This window comes from Rhyacophila brunnea, unplaced genomic scaffold (assembly GCF_057557595.1).
Source record: "Rhyacophila brunnea isolate RB1 unplaced genomic scaffold, BYU_Rbru_1.0 scaffold_1, whole genome shotgun sequence".
Lineage (NCBI taxonomy): Eukaryota > Metazoa > Arthropoda > Insecta > Trichoptera > Rhyacophilidae > Rhyacophila > Rhyacophila brunnea.
Genome location: NW_028232751.1, coordinates 26,116,893 through 26,133,946, shown reverse-complemented (window position 1 = coordinate 26,133,946; position 17,054 = coordinate 26,116,893). Strand labels below are relative to the sequence as shown.

Genomic DNA, 17,054 nt, shown 5'->3' with positions numbered 1-17,054 from the left:
ACCTAATACATTGGAAAATATGTCATACAATAATATCTCTGTCTCCCTGTATGTTTATTTTTTTAATACCCACAATATTTAATCAATTTAAAATTAAAGTATTATAAATTTTATGTAGGTACCTATTAAAATTGAAATCAATAAATAAAAAAATACATTATTTTTATTATAATGATGTACTGCACTGGTAAATTTGAACTACTTCTTAGTGACGTCATCCACAATTGTTTGGGATCAAAAACAGAACGTTACACAACCTTGGTAACAAAGACAGAACAGTATACTATGTGAGTATCAAATGTAGCACTCTTCACTTTTAAAACATGTATATTTCATTATTTACAACAATCAGAATTCTGACATACATAAATTCTGTTGTGTATTTCTAATTTCTAAAAGTAGAAAAATATTTTATGCTTTTATAAAACTCAAAAATCCAACAAAGCGTTTTTTGTCATTTTCTCGAAACAATGAATAGTGCACAGTTCTACATAATATGATTCTATACGACTCATATAATGTATGTATTTTATTGTTTCTGTAGCTTTGTTTTGACTAAAATAAAAAATTATCGTAAAAATCAACCTTTTTTTGTTCGCTTCGTGGCATAGCTCCTTTAAATTTCATTTAAGTGACATTTGAATATAATTTTATTTAGTAAAAAGCTTGACATGAAGTGAGTTCCGGCACCTTTTTTTTTTAAAAAAAAGCCCTGATGATAAGTAAATGAAGAAAATAAATTATTTTCCTAATAATTCACGAATTGGAATGCTATTTTTAATTTTTCTATGGGATGGAACGGTAGTCATGAGGATTTTACGAACCAGAGCTGTGCTCCAGTCAGTTTGAGCGCTGACTATAATGGAGTCTAAAAAACTTTTTTGTGTTACAACACTTGATAGCGATTTCATCCTCGATAGAACATCATTGTAAAACAGTTTTTTGTCATTTACTCGTAATCCAAAAAAACCTCCAGAGTGGGTTTAGTGACTAAGCAACTCAATTATAGCTACATTATAATTAGAACGTTTTAGTGCCGGTGAAAATGTTTTGTATTAGAAATGGTCAATATAATATATAGGACTTAAATTAATAAAACAATACCAGCCATTCATGTCTGTTTCAACAATGTCTGTGCCTACTTACCTAAATATTTAATAATTTATGAAATTGACTGGTTGCTTGAATCTACCTATTACTAGGTAAGTATATTAAAATGCTCATGGTTTTAACAGGTACAAGATGATAATAGTGTAAAGTAGGTAATTTGCTACAAATGAATCTTCAATCTGAAATGACTTGCAGCTAATTTAAGCATTCGCCTTTTAAGTTTTTTTCCAGCTTCGCTTTCATAATATTATCAAAATTTAAGGTTTTCTTCAGGGTTAATAATTTATTAACCTCTTTACCAGAGATGCATAGGAACAAACATTATCACTGATAACAGCTATCTAACAGCTTCCTTTTAAAAAAAAATTTTACTTAGTCCGGTTTTATAGCTTTATATTGTGGTATGGTAGTATACACTGGTGTTAATAATCTCAGAATTTATTTTCTATATCGAATCGAATTTATATAAATTATTTTAGGTCTTTTAGGAACATGACATCATAATAAAATAATATTTTTTTGGTGTAAGCCACACTATAGCCCATCTCTAATTTGCAAACGCGACTGGTGCTATATTCATGGTCATTAGTCAATCTGACGTCTTTGTGCTGTCATATGATTTTTTTGAGCTCCCTTCCATTTAGATCCCGTTATTCTGAATGTTTGTGATGGACGAAATTCCATAAAAGATAGTTTTCATGATAATTTTAAAATTAAATCTCAAATTTTTCTGTTATAACTACTACTGTAATCTCATCTTGAGTACTGGGTTGGAATAGCATCTACGATTTTTGTTTGATAACATCTTCGTGCGGTGACTTTTATAACGATTTCGAGATCGTTTACATCTATAATAACATTGATTCTCCGTAAATAGTGTGATTGCTGTGCTCTGCATCATTTTGATTTATAGTTGGTCACTTTTTAGGTGAGTAAAACGAGCTTTTAAATCTAACATAAATATATGTAACTCGATAACTGTTTTTGAGTCCGAGTTTGGTCAATTATTTATTTGTGCGACACATTTTTACTAATAGCGATAAGTAGGTGTTAAGATAACTTGTCAATATTAAAGTTTCAAAATAACAATTCAATATATCAAAATACGCTTGCAGACTTGCTTGATGACTGCAATTTAAATAGTATATTTGACATCAACATTTTTAACCAATGTTTTTCTAGGAAGTTTTTCTAGGAAGATTTCACTAAATTATTATTAAGCTTTGTTACACTATTCTTAGTTATATTTAGATAGGGTTGTAGCCACAGCCAACTTTTATTAAATAATTGATAGTCTGAGCCCCTGTTTGTTTGCGAAATCTTTGCTCGTCGAATGAATATGAGCTTAAATCTAACCTAAATAGCATGGATAGTAAAGCTTGCTTAAACAATGACCATGTGAATGGTTTAATAATAGGACCTATATGTTTATGATATTGTAGTTCCAATCTGACATATGGTTAAATATCTATCCATTGTATTTACTTTCATAACCATTCTAAATACAAAGTTATTGTATTTTTTTTAAATCATATCGTGAGAATATTATGAGATACATAAGTTAATTCAAAAATTGATATTTTGATAAACCGAATAAACCTTCATGGCACCATTATTTAATAAATTATATTGCTGTGTGAGTTTTGCCTACATATTATGTTCTCCAGCACATACCTGCATATTATTTAAAGAGCTCTGTAAGTCTTTTATCTTTGCTTGGAGATTCTTCAAGCTTATGTTTTTCTCTGCATAAATCTTCTCTTATGGCTGCTTCAGTTTTATAGTGCTCATGGCATATTGTTATTTTTACTCCCACATCTTCAGCAATCTTTAATACATATGTGAAATGTCCTTACCATCATTCAAGGAATGGATATCTATCATTTAAGATGGTTTCATCTTTTTTTGCAGCATGTTATCCGGGAATTGAACTCAATTCAGAGTTTTATTCACTAGTTTATAAAATTACTATTGTCCCTTTGGCTAAATATTTCATCACATAAACTTGATTCATATGTCTGCAGCCCCTAGATGCTTTGTAATGTAACTTGTGTTAAGCTGCTATATCTCATCGTATGCCTTGTTTTTAGGGGGAGTACATACTTACTGTGTATTTATCGTCAAACCAATCTGGAATTATTTGTGTCTGATATTACAATAATAGTTTTGACATAAATACAATCAGCATTTTAGCACATGCTATTATGCTTTCTTGTTAAGCTAGGGTTTCCTAAAAAAGCGGTGGCGTTAGGTAGCGGCCGTAACATTATGTGATGTGGCGGAAGTAAGAAAACGGCTGTAAGGACGATAACCAGAGATATATTTAAAAAAAAAACGGACAACAGTCACTGAGCTTATTGTGGTGGAGAATGGACATCGAAACACGAAAACTCATTTCGAAGAGAGCGGGATATTTAGAAATCGTTCTACAGAGGGTGTAGTTCAAATTTTAGTGCGTCGTCGTCTGCACTATAACAAGGAAAAATTCAGGCAATACCTTTGCTTAATTTTTTTTTTTTATTATTATTTGTTTCTTTATTAAGCCCAATAATAGCGGTAAAAACTCCCAGGGTTGAGGAATTTACATATTGGATTATGTAAAGATATTTTGACCTCACTGGGTATCAAACCCAGAACTCCGGGATGGCTTTTCTATAGTCTTTGCTATTCACATTATATAAAGTTTCATTATTTCTTGCAAAATCAGTCAATATTTTGTCATTTTTGATCTTCCAAATCACGTTTGCACTGTTTACACTAATTTTTTATTTTTAAACGGTCACCGTTCTACGGGAAAAAACGTTCCACGACTGTCTGTTCCGCTATGACAACACCGCTATTTGACGTTATGACCGACGCTTTCTAGGAAACCAACGTCATCTGTTTTGCACAGACGACGTTTTAGTGACGTCAACCACCACTACATAACGGCACCGCTTTCTTAGAAAACCCTAGCATTAGGGGTGTTTCGAAATTTTTATTTACATTCTTGAAGTAAATGATTGTCTATTTCACTGGCGTATGCATTGCATTGCAAATATTAGATCCTTCTGGAGATAACAGCTATGCTAATGCTTTCTAGAATGTCATATCCATCCACCGCATTTCTTAGAGAGTATTATCGAGTTTATATTCAGAGGCAACAATGTATATTTTAAGTGCCTTAGCTCGACAAAGTGAAAGGGCATTCCAACTGCCAAACTGTGATTCATTTTTCCATTACGCGTACGCTAGGTTGGTTAAAGATAAGTCTGACGTTGTCTGTTTTACGGGGCCAAACCAATTTTTCCGGGTTAATATTTTCCTTCCTTATCAGCTTTGTTCAAATTAAGGTAGGTTACCCAATTTTCAGAGAGGTTACCAAGGTTAGTCTTGTAGAGGTAAGGATAAGAATTGAGTAGGAGAGGCGATACAACATCATCAGGGAGTAATGTTGTGTGGAACACAAGTTTTACCCCTTTTCATCTCCAATTTTTAACGTATCAATCAATATTTTTTAGTATTTTTCGCATAAATACTTTTCCAAAAAAAATTACAGACATTATTTCAAACGTTTTTGTGCGACTCACTACATAACTATTTTGATATAGATGCTGCAATTACTCGAGTCTAATAAGGTGGAAAGTACCCAGTTCACACAGAACACAAACAGGGAAAGGGCCAGTTTTGTGTAACTTAGCTGGTGTGATTATTTAAAACGACACACAGGATATAACGGCATTGTATGCAAAAGCGCCACTGTTTACTTATACTAAATGTTCATTATCAAGAAAAAATTATTCACAGGTTTATTCCAATGGAAAATGAATGAAGCTTAGATTTTATTAAGAAATTACATTTCCAGTTTACTGTTCATAAAAATATATCCCAAAAATATACACCTACTCGATTGGTAAATATTTAAAAAGGTATTTTAAACAGTGGCATGCATGACCATCAATATTTTAACCTACTCAGTTTAATAAATTTTTATTTTACTATGGATCCTCTGATATTACTTTTTTATTTTTCAAATCCATTTTATATCACAATTTATTATATCTCTATTTTGCACCATTAATTATTACTATAATTTTAGTGCATTCATTTAGTTTTATTGCCGAAGAAGAATTAAAATCGAAATTTGTTGTACGAAAGTAGAACATAATATGAAAGTCGAGGGCCGCCTGTAGGAATATTACATAGTATTTTTATTGTTCATTCTATTGTTTTTTAAGAAAATAACACACAAAGCAATAAGGGAAATACAGATTTGAAAGAATTATAATAATTTTGCTGTCAAAAGAAGCACAACTTTGAAGGGTAAAATCATATCTTTCAGCTTTTGCCACGTTCTCTCATTATAGTACCGATTGCCTTTTCTGGCTAGGTTTTTCATCACAGATGTTCAAATCTATTTTCATAGTAAAATTTAACTTATTAATAGAGTATAATGACTATTAACAGACGAAAACAGCAAACTGTTCTGTGATGGGTTGAAGTAACATTGAGCAGTGGTGTATTTGCAAGTAACGTTTTAAACATTGGTGGGTTTGCACGGAACTGTATAATACTTCAAAGTGATTTTTATAATAGTTAGAACCACTTTTGCATAAAAACAAAGACAGCATTCGATAACCTTTTTGATACACTTTCATTACCACTATCTAACTTAGAATTGACCAAAATCAAACAGTGGCACTTTTACATATTATTATGATGCCCTGATATTATTTTTTTTTACAATTAATACTACAAATATTTATGAGTGTGAATAATTTTTCATAAATAAAATATGACAGAACGTTTATGTTATTTTAGTCTTTTTTAAATCCGTTATTATGTTATTTTATTGTAGTGTGACTATTTTCTGCAAATCGAAAGTGGTATATTCTGCGATCAGTAAAATTTTCATAACGTATTATTGTAGAATTATTTTTATGAAGAAAACCTGCGTGATCTATTTAGAGCGTATAAAACATCTTGGATTATGTTAAACACGATAATTCCTGGATTGTGTACAGACTGCTTTCTGCATAACTACATTCAATTAGGCTTAGTGCGACAGTATAAAAACAATAGCTATGGGATTGAGATTGGTAGTATATTTGGAAATAAATCAAGATGAAAGTCAAGGAAATGATAATACGTCCCATGCATGTTATTGAACTGCTCTTTGATAGATCGGAAGAGTTAAGAGTATTGGGAGATGGTTGGACTGTGTAGAAAAAGACACAGCTACCATTATTCTAGGGCATTGGGAAGAGAAGACATTAATGCAGTCTGCCAATAATAATGCAATTATGTTGGTAGTATAATTAATAAACACAATATTATTCATTTACAGCTGTTTAATTGATATTATTTATGCGTAAGAGAAAGATGTACTCTGACTATGAATAATACAAATATTTTTTTTTCTTTGCTTTTGTTCTTTGATTTTTGCATTGAAAGTTTTTTACATGTGGTACAACAATATCGCAGGTCAAACGAATGTGGCTGATGTATAACAAAAACAAAAAACACCCATAGTATGCCACAATCAACCATGAACCATCAACCTTTCAGTTGAGAGCCAAGCGCACTACCAAATGCACCATTGCGGCCAAACCGTGGCAAATATTTTTTTTCACACACAACTACTTTACAAGATGGATAAAAGTAGATCGGGGAGATGGGGTGGATTGTGAGATGTCCGGGGCTCCAGCGGCTAGCTCAGGTGTCCATCGAACCCCGGATTCACAAAAAAGAACGATATATTTATGTTTGTTAGGTTAAATAAAACACTAAGTCTTTCTTGTGCGGGTCTTAGCGTTATATATTTTAATATTTAGTTGGACAACGTTATTTTGTAGTCTTTTACATATTTTGTTTTTACAATCAGTTTCGCAGGTCCGTACACGGTTTACGAAGGACGCTTACTTACCTTTTTTTTTTTTTAATTCCCCGTACCCACACCGACCAGCAAAAAGGACTTTCGTGATTGGCCAAATTTTATCGCGTGAACCTTTTGATTTGACGAGTCACGAGGACCACCTCGGCGCAGGCGCGCGATTTTAACGTTGCCGGCAAAATTTATTAGATTTAAATACTTATATTTTATACATTATATTTAGTCTTAAAATTATCTCTTTCATCCATCATCATTTATACTTTTTAAATCAAATTAAATTTATCTTAATTACACCTCCGCCCAGTATATGATTTTCACACACCGGACGAAGGCCTTTACTTATGAAAAAAAAAATAATTACGTAGTTGAGCAAAGAATCAGATTAGATGTTTTATGAAGCTGTTTCTAGAGGTCAGGGTTACGTTTCGACTTATGACTACTAAATGATTATTTTACACCGGGAGAAACCCGCCTGTAACAGGGGTGTATCAATTGCTTTGATTTCAAGTCAGCCAGCCAACTGCGTAGATCACTTGACACTAGAAATTTCAACAAAAAACAGAAATTGTTGATTGACACTTCAATTTCATCATTCGTTCCAAGCACCAAAGACAAGTTATAATACACATTATCTACTTTGCCTATTTTGTCTTTTACGCATACACATCTACCATGAAGACTATGAGGGACTCTGCGAGCATGCGGAGGACCTTAGTGGAAATGAAGATAGGATGATTTTATAGTAATGACAAGAATTCTATACAGAGTTGCTGAAACGAAAGATTAAGAAAATGTAGGACAAAAAAAACTGTTTTATTTTTGTCGCATATGCTTGGCATACACTCGTTTTTCAAAATTATTTGTCTGTCGTGTCCCGACGATGGTTATAAACACTACTATTATTCTACAGATTAATTTTTACTTCACAGAAAGAGCCGTGTCTTGGGGAAAGAGCTCCCCGGGTGGTACGGTGGCCCCCGAAACGTTGATACCAGCGGCCACAGGCAAGTCTTTTATTCCAACTACATATTAGTTGAAGTTGGTGATCATTGTACAGCTGTAAATAGATTTTACGTCATTTTTAAATAAATAATCTTAACACAGGTAATTAATTGCACATATATATTCACAGGTAATAAATAATACATAAATCGCACTCACTCTTAAGGTAGCTGTTTGAACCTTGTGACAGAGACAGCTGACAAACGACACCACTGCTCTTGGAGCATTCATGTTGCCTGTTGCACCACGACACATCTCTTCGAGTCCAACTACATCTATGCAGTAGTGTCGGTCGTCTGTCTGGGTCGCAGGGTTCGAATGACTACCTACTTTGACTTTTACTACTACTTACTACTACTACTTACTCTCACACACCAACTACTCGACATAATATATTATATTTTGTTAGGTGACTAATTGTAATCTATATATACTCAACAAATTATAAAATATGTTTTAAACTAGTAATAAAAAATTGTGATATATGATTGTATATAAGTTTTTTTTATATTTACTATTTAGCTGTATATCAACGTTTGAATGATATCCATGATAAACCCAATTTATTCTTACACATGTGCAATGGATTACAAAATAAGCATTAAATGTTTACAGGGCTGCTGGAAATGAACGCTACGGAGACACCAATGCGGTTCAGCGGCCACACCTTGGATAAGGCCACTAAAGCCAAGGTTACTTTAGAAAACTACTACAGCAATCTAATAGACCAGCATATTGAAAGGAAACAAAGGTTTGTCCATATTGGTCTCCTTGTTAAAGAAATCAGTGTATCCATACTCATTTCATTGTTGGCTAGATCGCGGGATTATTAAGTAAGTAGCCGGGTTACATTAAGTTATCATAGTGGTTTGCAAAGGTGGTGAGTCATTTCGCAAAAATAGTTTGAATCAATGACCTTCTTTATTAGACGAACTTTAAATATATGAAAGTGAAACTGTAATAAGGATAAATGGACTTTTGTTTAAATTACCTGGAAATTATTTTGCATTGCTAATACATTTACTTTTATAGCAAACTTTATAACCGGGATCTTGTTGATAAATTCCCCTGCAAACTATTTAGACTAATATTTCGGTACTTATAGAAAGACTCCCTATCTTTTTATTTAAATACATGAAGCGACAGCCACGACACTCATTGTACTTACAAACAATATTATTCCAAATATATATATCGGTCACTGTATTACCGACAGTCTTTAAATATGGATACATTATCAATTGGAACGATTTTGGTTTAAGAATTTTTCGATAGATGGTAGTATACGGTCAAATATTACAATTTACTGCGGTCTGTCACAGCGGCGTCAAATCAAAGACGCCGCTTGGGACTAATGAGTTAAGTGCAATCGAGCAATAGCAACCGTAACAATAATCACATTACTCTGCCTAATTGCTGCGTATTTGAAAAAATCGCACCGGACATGTTCAAAGTAAAAATTTTAATCTATAGTATTTAATTCTAGACAACAATTATTATCATTAGATTACCTACCTATCATAACATCACTACGAGTGAAAGAAATTGACACATTAAAAATACATTACATAAAATCGTTCTTGAAGACTTTCCTGTAAATTAATGACAATTTTATATGAATAATAATTATTGTAAACATTGATACAACGTTTTTACATAGGTAGGTGTTTGGTTTGTTATCTGCAACAAATGATTCATTTTTCATAAATTGTTATAATTTTATACTATGTGTTTAATACCTACTGCAGATGAGTATTATCATGTTACAAAAAATGAGAATATTAGAACAATTCAATTGGAAATACAATAAATTCAAAAATCATTCATATAAAATAACTGAAATATAGTGTTATCAAACTAGTACTTTAGTTTTTTAAAACATAGCAGCCATATTTTTTTTCTGATTCCCTCCACAATTGACATTTGTGTTCAGTATTGTTTGGCAAATCATCATGGAAAGATATACCGTTTTACAGCATATATATACCTAGAAATTGTTAAAATTTATTACAACAATACTGAATCTATTCAAGTTATGTATCGGGTATTACGTGAAATTTATGGTCAAAATAATCGACCTACAGAGCTTACTATTCGTAATTTAATTGGAAAATTCGACTCAAATGATAATCTTTGTGATGTTAAGAATCCAACTTGTCAAAAACGTCAACGTACTGCTGAAAATGTCATGTGAATCAATCAATTACACGTCATTCTGAAGAACTTGGACTTTCTTATGGCACTGCATGGAATATTCTTCATCAAGATTTGCATATGAAGGCGGATAACATACAGGACACGAGAACTTAAACCAAATGACCAGTTTTTGCAGTGCTACATGACCGTTGACAAAAACTAAAGCATTAACTAAGCACCTATTTTAAATTAATCCAAATAACGTATCTGATTTTCCCTAGTTACCATTGGTCCACCTGGTCTGGTCTAATAGCAATCAAAGTGATACGTAAATTTTCAAGATAAATTAATAAAGTCCTTTTTGTAATGCACGTCACCTTTTATAAAATTTGTTATAACACTGCACATTTTCACACCGAATTTAAAATAATATTTTTTAGAAAAACCTTTTAACACAATTTATTAAATAATACTAATTTTACTGTGATTCACTATTAATAAATTAATGTATGATGATTAATTTTAGGTTGGCCAAACTCGAAGAATCATTGAAAGATGAAGGCTTATCGGAGTCCCAAAAGCAAGAAAAAAGACAGCAGCATGCCCAGAAAGAAACAGAGTTTCTTCGCTTGAAACGTTCTCGTCTTGGAGTAGAAGACTTTGAACCTCTCAAGGTAATGACACTATGATTGGACATTATTTTAAACCACTATTCAATAACAGCAGTCCTTGTAGTCCATGCATATGTCACTGGTTTCTCATACTTGGTTCGATTCTCAGTGAAGTAATTCCATTGTTTGATCTACATGCCCCAAATCTTTTCCGCTCATCTAGTCATCTCCGTGTCCTGTGTGCGAAGATAAAAGGGAGATAAGTCTGAAAGTTCTAAAACCATAATACAATGTAAATGAATGAGAAAATGGACAAGTTAAATCATTGCTGCTAAATTAATTAATAGAAGTTTCCATAAAAAGTTGTCCAGAACAAAATCTTTTAGTTTTCTTGGAATGTAGTGATTATAAACATATTTTCGATTTACACACAGATTTTCCACTAAATGTATTTATCACAATGATCAACGAGACAGCGGGCATGACATAGGCTATTATTATACATATATAAATGAACCAAAATGAGTTGTCCACTGGCCAAATTTGCTGCAGTCATATTATTTGTTATCAAGGATCATCATCAGCATTCGTGGCACAGCAGCCTGGGGTGCGCTTTGGCTTCCTCTTGATGTTATTCTAATTTTGGTCTATCGGTGGTTCATCTTACAACTTGGGCCTTCTAACACTCATTTGACTAAGAAATCTTGCTTCAAGAATAAATGCTTTCCGGACAGATCGATCCATGTCAATTCGTTGGACAAGACTGATCATAAAACTATGATGCTTTAAGATCAGTCAGTGGCCGACAACATCTTCAGATTTCATGGCCACGTTTACGTGACGTATAGAGAGATATTTCAACGTTTAAAAATATATTATTTCCAAAAATAAGAGATGTTAAACAAACATACTGTTTTCCCATTGCCAAATTATCTATATCCAGTTTAAAACATGAGATACAAGTTTGAATTGTATCAGCTGAGAAGAAAATTTTATTCTTATACTAATGGGAAAAATTGCTTGTTTACAAAAATATTATATTATGTAAGGGTCCTACATCATCTAATTTTATTGTTTTAGGTGATAGGACGTGGAGCCTTTGGAGAAGTAAGACTCGTACAGAAGAAGGATACTGGCCATGTCTATGCAATGAAAATTCTGCGCAAGGCTGATATGCTTGAAAAAGAACAAGTTTGTATTATCAATAATTTTTTGTCCCTATGAAGCGAATCAAATTATGAAATTTTTTTACATCACACCTATTTCAACGCATTATAATTTATTATAACGACATCAAAAGAATATAAAACAATTGTTTTTAAGTTATACACCAAAATTACGCAAACTCGGAGTTACGTGGTTCTTCAGTGTTTCTCTTGAAATTGAAAAGGGCTTAATAATTTTAGAAAACATACAGCCGTATTCATACAGTTTTGAAACGCGCTCAACGCAGTTAATGGTTTATCGGCCGAATAAGAAAACTATAAAAAATAAGATGCGTACAGGAATGCGCACGAAAATGAAACATGGCGGCCGTCCACCTCCTGTCAGTCTGACACATGACAGGAGCATACTTATATACATACGTAAAGAGTCGGTAAAAATGAATTCATTACAAGTTTTTTTGTTGGTTAGAATTGTCATTATACTATAATATATGTAATACATATAATTATAATTGAGAACCCATCAATTTTGTAGATTCGGTAGAGCATTTGCGAACTTTAAACAGTAATTGTGCCGTTTAAAAACACATCATGAATTTTAATCCATAGTCTAGATACAATGCTCCCGTGGTTCGATTACTCACTAAAGACGTCATAAAAAACGCAGTATTTCCCATGGATAAGATGGATTTGCGTAACATTACGATAAAATAGGTACTACATAATAATATGAGCCTAATAGTTACTGCTTTATTTAAGATATTATATATGCAATTGGAAGTAGTCTGCGTTGTTTCAAAATATCACCTAAACTGTAATAAACAAGATTAAAATCTCAAACACACTGGTAAGACTGTCATAGGCTGATTGGTATAAATGATAATAATTAGATCCCTTTTCGTTTCCGTATGGTACATTAGGACGGAATTCTCGCAGTCAATAACACGTCTCTCATAACATAAATGAAGTTAGCTGCGAGACAAAAGTATGGCCACTCGATTCCTAAATAAATATTTATATTGTTAGAAGTATAAAATAAATATGATGTCATAACTAATAAATTATTTAAAGTACACGATAATTATTCATTTATAACCATTTACACCAATTCACAATTTCAATATTTTAAATTAATTATCGGGGAATCAAAATTTAAAAATTGGTAACATTAGTCTCGGTATGACGCGTATTACGTCAGAGATGTGACGTCACTATTCAACCGACTCTATTTAGCAGTTTATGCATGCAAATTTGCATTAAATAGCTTGAATGCCGTTAGCTGTTATATGCATACGCCAGATAGACTCCAACGAAGAACGCGTTATAGCTACAAAGCAAGGAGTAACAAAATTATTAGCTTGTTACTAAAAAATTCTAATAAAACAAAAAAGAAGGCATTGTGTCATCAGACGAATTTGTTAGATTCTATGAAGCCATCGACATCGAAATAACTTTTTTAAGTAACTCATTTATATTTTAATATTTCGTACATATTAATATGTACAAAGAACTGGAATTTTATTAAATATTTTTTTTCTGAACTAGTGTTTTTGTTATTTCTTGTTTCCAATTAAACAAAATTTATATGTATTTACGTATATGCAAAGCTGTACCCCGACTTACACGAATTCGACTTGAAAGATTTTCGTCAGACTCACCTATCACGTAACTTCTAGTTTTTACAGTATTACGCATTGACAAGGCCAATAATAATATCGCTTCATTGTTTTGTTAAAAGATACAAACATATCTAGCATTATAACATGTTGGGCATTCAATGAATTCTTAGGACAATTATTTTATAAAAAAGTTAATATTTACCCAGTTATTAGTTTTATGATTAACAACGTATGAAGCTGAATTAAAATTACCCTATACCTCATCTATTTGTCCAATAAAAGAGTTCTGGATTTAAGATCTATGGAAGAAGTAATTTTTTTGTCTATTTTATTATGATCGTATTCCACTAAGGATGGAATATTATGTTTATTGATTACAATATAATATATGTTTATTTTTTAGGTTGCTCATGTACGTGCTGAACGTGATATCCTCGTTGAAGCCGACCACCAGTGGGTTGTTAAGATGTACTACAGCTTCCAGGACCCTATGAACCTATACCTTATTATGGAATTCCTTCCCGGTGGAGATATGATGACACTCTTAATGAAAAAAGACACGTTAAGTGAGGAGTGTACGCAATTCTATGTTGCTGAAACAGCCTTAGCCATTGATAGCATTCACAAATTGGGCTTCATACATAGGTAACACTATACTATAATATATTATGTTTCATCATCATATTATTTGTTATCTCTCATCATTTGTCCATTAATCTTATCATATGGCATTCAACCCTCGAAAAATCACTACAAAGTGTGTGGTTAGTAGGGAGAGTGCCTGAGATGAAGCCGTCGGAGGAAAATACACATTATGTTGAATAGGCTACGCTAAAACATACTTCAATGCATCTGATTCAATATGTATACTAAACAAGGGTGAAATAAATACCAATGTACATTAATAACCCACCTTTTAGACGACACATTTACCTAGAAGCTTAATTATATTATGGAATAGCTTGCTCCCCTTTTGGCTGAGTTTTCCTTTACTCTCCCAGTTTGTCACTGGCAAGTGTAATTTTCGATGCTAATGTCATGAATTCTAAGATTCTTCCCAAATCAGTTGAAATATAGCGACCGGGTGTATAGACGACTGGCGAGTAACATGAGTTATTGAAAATGTCGCTTTTTGTACACATGTTCCACTTAAGGACTTAAGGAGGAGGAGGAGAGGAGGAGAAGAAGAAGATTAATGGAAAATTCTTTTTTTTACAGAGATATTAAGCCTGATAACTTGCTGCTTGATGCTCGGGGCCACATAAAACTAAGTGACTTTGGCCTCTGCACGGGACTCAAAAAGAGCCACAGGACTGATTTTTACAGGGATCTCTCTAGAGCTACGCCATCTGACTTCAGTAAGATATTTTTCTTTCTTAATTAAGTTAATATTATGTTATTATCATATCTGTAACTCGGTCTATGTGCTCTCCCCAAGAATCAATTAATCACTATCATATTACAAAACAATTATAGTATTATGCATGGACCCCTCTGTTTCACTCCAAATAACGTTTAATAACTTGCCGGAGTGCCTCTTTTAGCTTTGCTAATAATTGTATTGTAAATAAAATATTCCATAGTTTTTCATATGTGGTCTTGGCTTTCAATTCTTCCCTTATTGTAGTACTCCAATCTCTTTTTATGTATAGCAATTTAATTAAAACGGCTTAATTTGTTGTTTAATATAAACAATGTGTTGTCTTGTTCCACAGTTGTGACCAGTAGCAGCCCTTTGGATTCAAAGCGTCGTGCGGAATCTTGGAAGAAGAACCGCCGAGCATTAGCGTACAGTACAGTTGGCACACCTGATTATATTGCTCCCGAAGTGTTCCTCCAGACCGGTTACGGCCCACAGGCTGATTGGTGGAGTCTTGGCGTAATAATGTATGGCATAAGTGTGACATTTTTGCACTACTCTTATTAATAATTGCAGCAAGTATTTTTTTGTGTATTTATGTTCTTGACATGTCCGCATATACATTAAATTTAAATACGATTTTATCATCAACACTGCAGTCAGATATTTCGTAAATAATACTCAGTTCATTACTTGGCTACATTTGTATTCTTTATTGCAATTTCACAATGTCTTTTCTCATCTAGCGCAATTTTTTGTCATTGCAAATGTTTATTTTTATTTTGTTGGATTTTTAACATTTTAATAACAATTCTAATAATTGTTTTTTTTTAATAAAATATCGATCGTTAATGCACAGATATTGTATGATTTGAATATATTGAAAATCACATGTAAATTATTATGTATTTGAATGAGAATATCTTCTCTAATACCTACCCAATTTGAATACAAAATATTTATACAGCACAAATTTATGATACATGTGGGCATTTTGTGTATAGTGAAAAAAATTCAGAAAAATCTGTGCATTAACCTATTTGTATACCTATTGATTACTTAGAGCAGAGGTCGCTAACGTGGTATGACGAGTGTGGTAGATATTTGTTGTGTTCTTACTGGACTTTGAATTTTTATCGTCGAATGGCCAAATTACCAAAAAAACAAGGCTTAACCGGTTCTATGCCTTTCTCGCTCTATGAGGCCATGATCGACAGGCCGCACATACAAATTTCGTGAGTTATCTCATCAGACTTTACACTAAAATTATTAGCAACTGTCTATTGATTTGCATAATCTAAAAAATTAAACACAGTGAAATTTATTTGAATAATTATGAAATGCTAAGCCACAAATTATCAGTATTACAGCGATTTTAGTAAGAGCTTCGCTCTACATTTAACGTGTGTCGATAAAAATCTGCAGCCTATGAGATACTGCCATAGTAATATCATGAGGCATAGAAAAACTTAAGATGTTATCATATTTCTATATTGTAAATTCTGATATATAGTTATATTTTCTAACACGAATCTCATAAATTTGATCTGTGTATAGTAAAAAAACGCGCAATTTTGTTCACCAATTATTGACATAATAATTTGCTCGTGAAATATTACATATTTTTAAGCTTTAGATTATTTAACTGCTGCTATCTTCAGGACGTATTTTGTCGATATTAATTGTTTGACATAAATAGGTAATATCAAGTCAGCACGTTGCATCAGCAAAGGACCTGATATATGGGTAACTACAACAAACCTTGAAAATCACAGCATTCTACAGTAAAGCCCACGCATACAATTATTTCATTATAATAAATTCGGCTATATACATGAAACCAAATTAAAACATCGTATTAATATTTTTCATCAACAGCGGTTAACAAAATATAGATGTATGCATATTATGAGATCGATCGAGATTTCCAATTTTTTTATGATAAAAGTGTAAATGTAAACAAATTCAATATAGATAGATAGATATGCATGATTAATTTGGTGGTAGTTAAAACAAATTAAATGAATACTTTTTCAATTTTTATCACAGTCAATGTATCAGCATTGATATAATCTTTTTTGTATTATCTCTGAATTCAAAATTACTGCCATATTGTACATTGATTAGCTACAGCGCTGACTGTGTCTGTACTCGCATTATTCATCTTAATACTTTACT

The 17,054-nt window shown here is 32.4% G+C and overlaps 1 protein-coding gene across 1 annotated transcript in view; it reads left to right on the top strand.

The window, feature by feature from the left end:
- Positions 1-1,682: 1,682 nt before the first annotated feature.
- Positions 1,683-17,054, top strand: part of trc (Serine/threonine-protein kinase tricornered) — a 31,147-nt gene continuing 15,775 nt past the window's right edge. The window contains exons 1-8 of the mRNA XM_085942492.1: positions 1,683-2,038; positions 7,912-7,986; positions 8,600-8,735; positions 10,647-10,794; positions 11,812-11,922; positions 13,920-14,161; positions 14,735-14,874; positions 15,232-15,403. Of these exons, the coding sequence (XP_085798618.1) occupies positions 8,611-8,735; positions 10,647-10,794; positions 11,812-11,922; positions 13,920-14,161; positions 14,735-14,874; positions 15,232-15,403 (938 nt within the window). The 5' untranslated portion in view covers positions 1,683-2,038; positions 7,912-7,986; positions 8,600-8,610. The remainder of the gene's footprint in view (positions 2,039-7,911; positions 7,987-8,599; positions 8,736-10,646; positions 10,795-11,811; positions 11,923-13,919; positions 14,162-14,734; positions 14,875-15,231; positions 15,404-17,054) is intronic.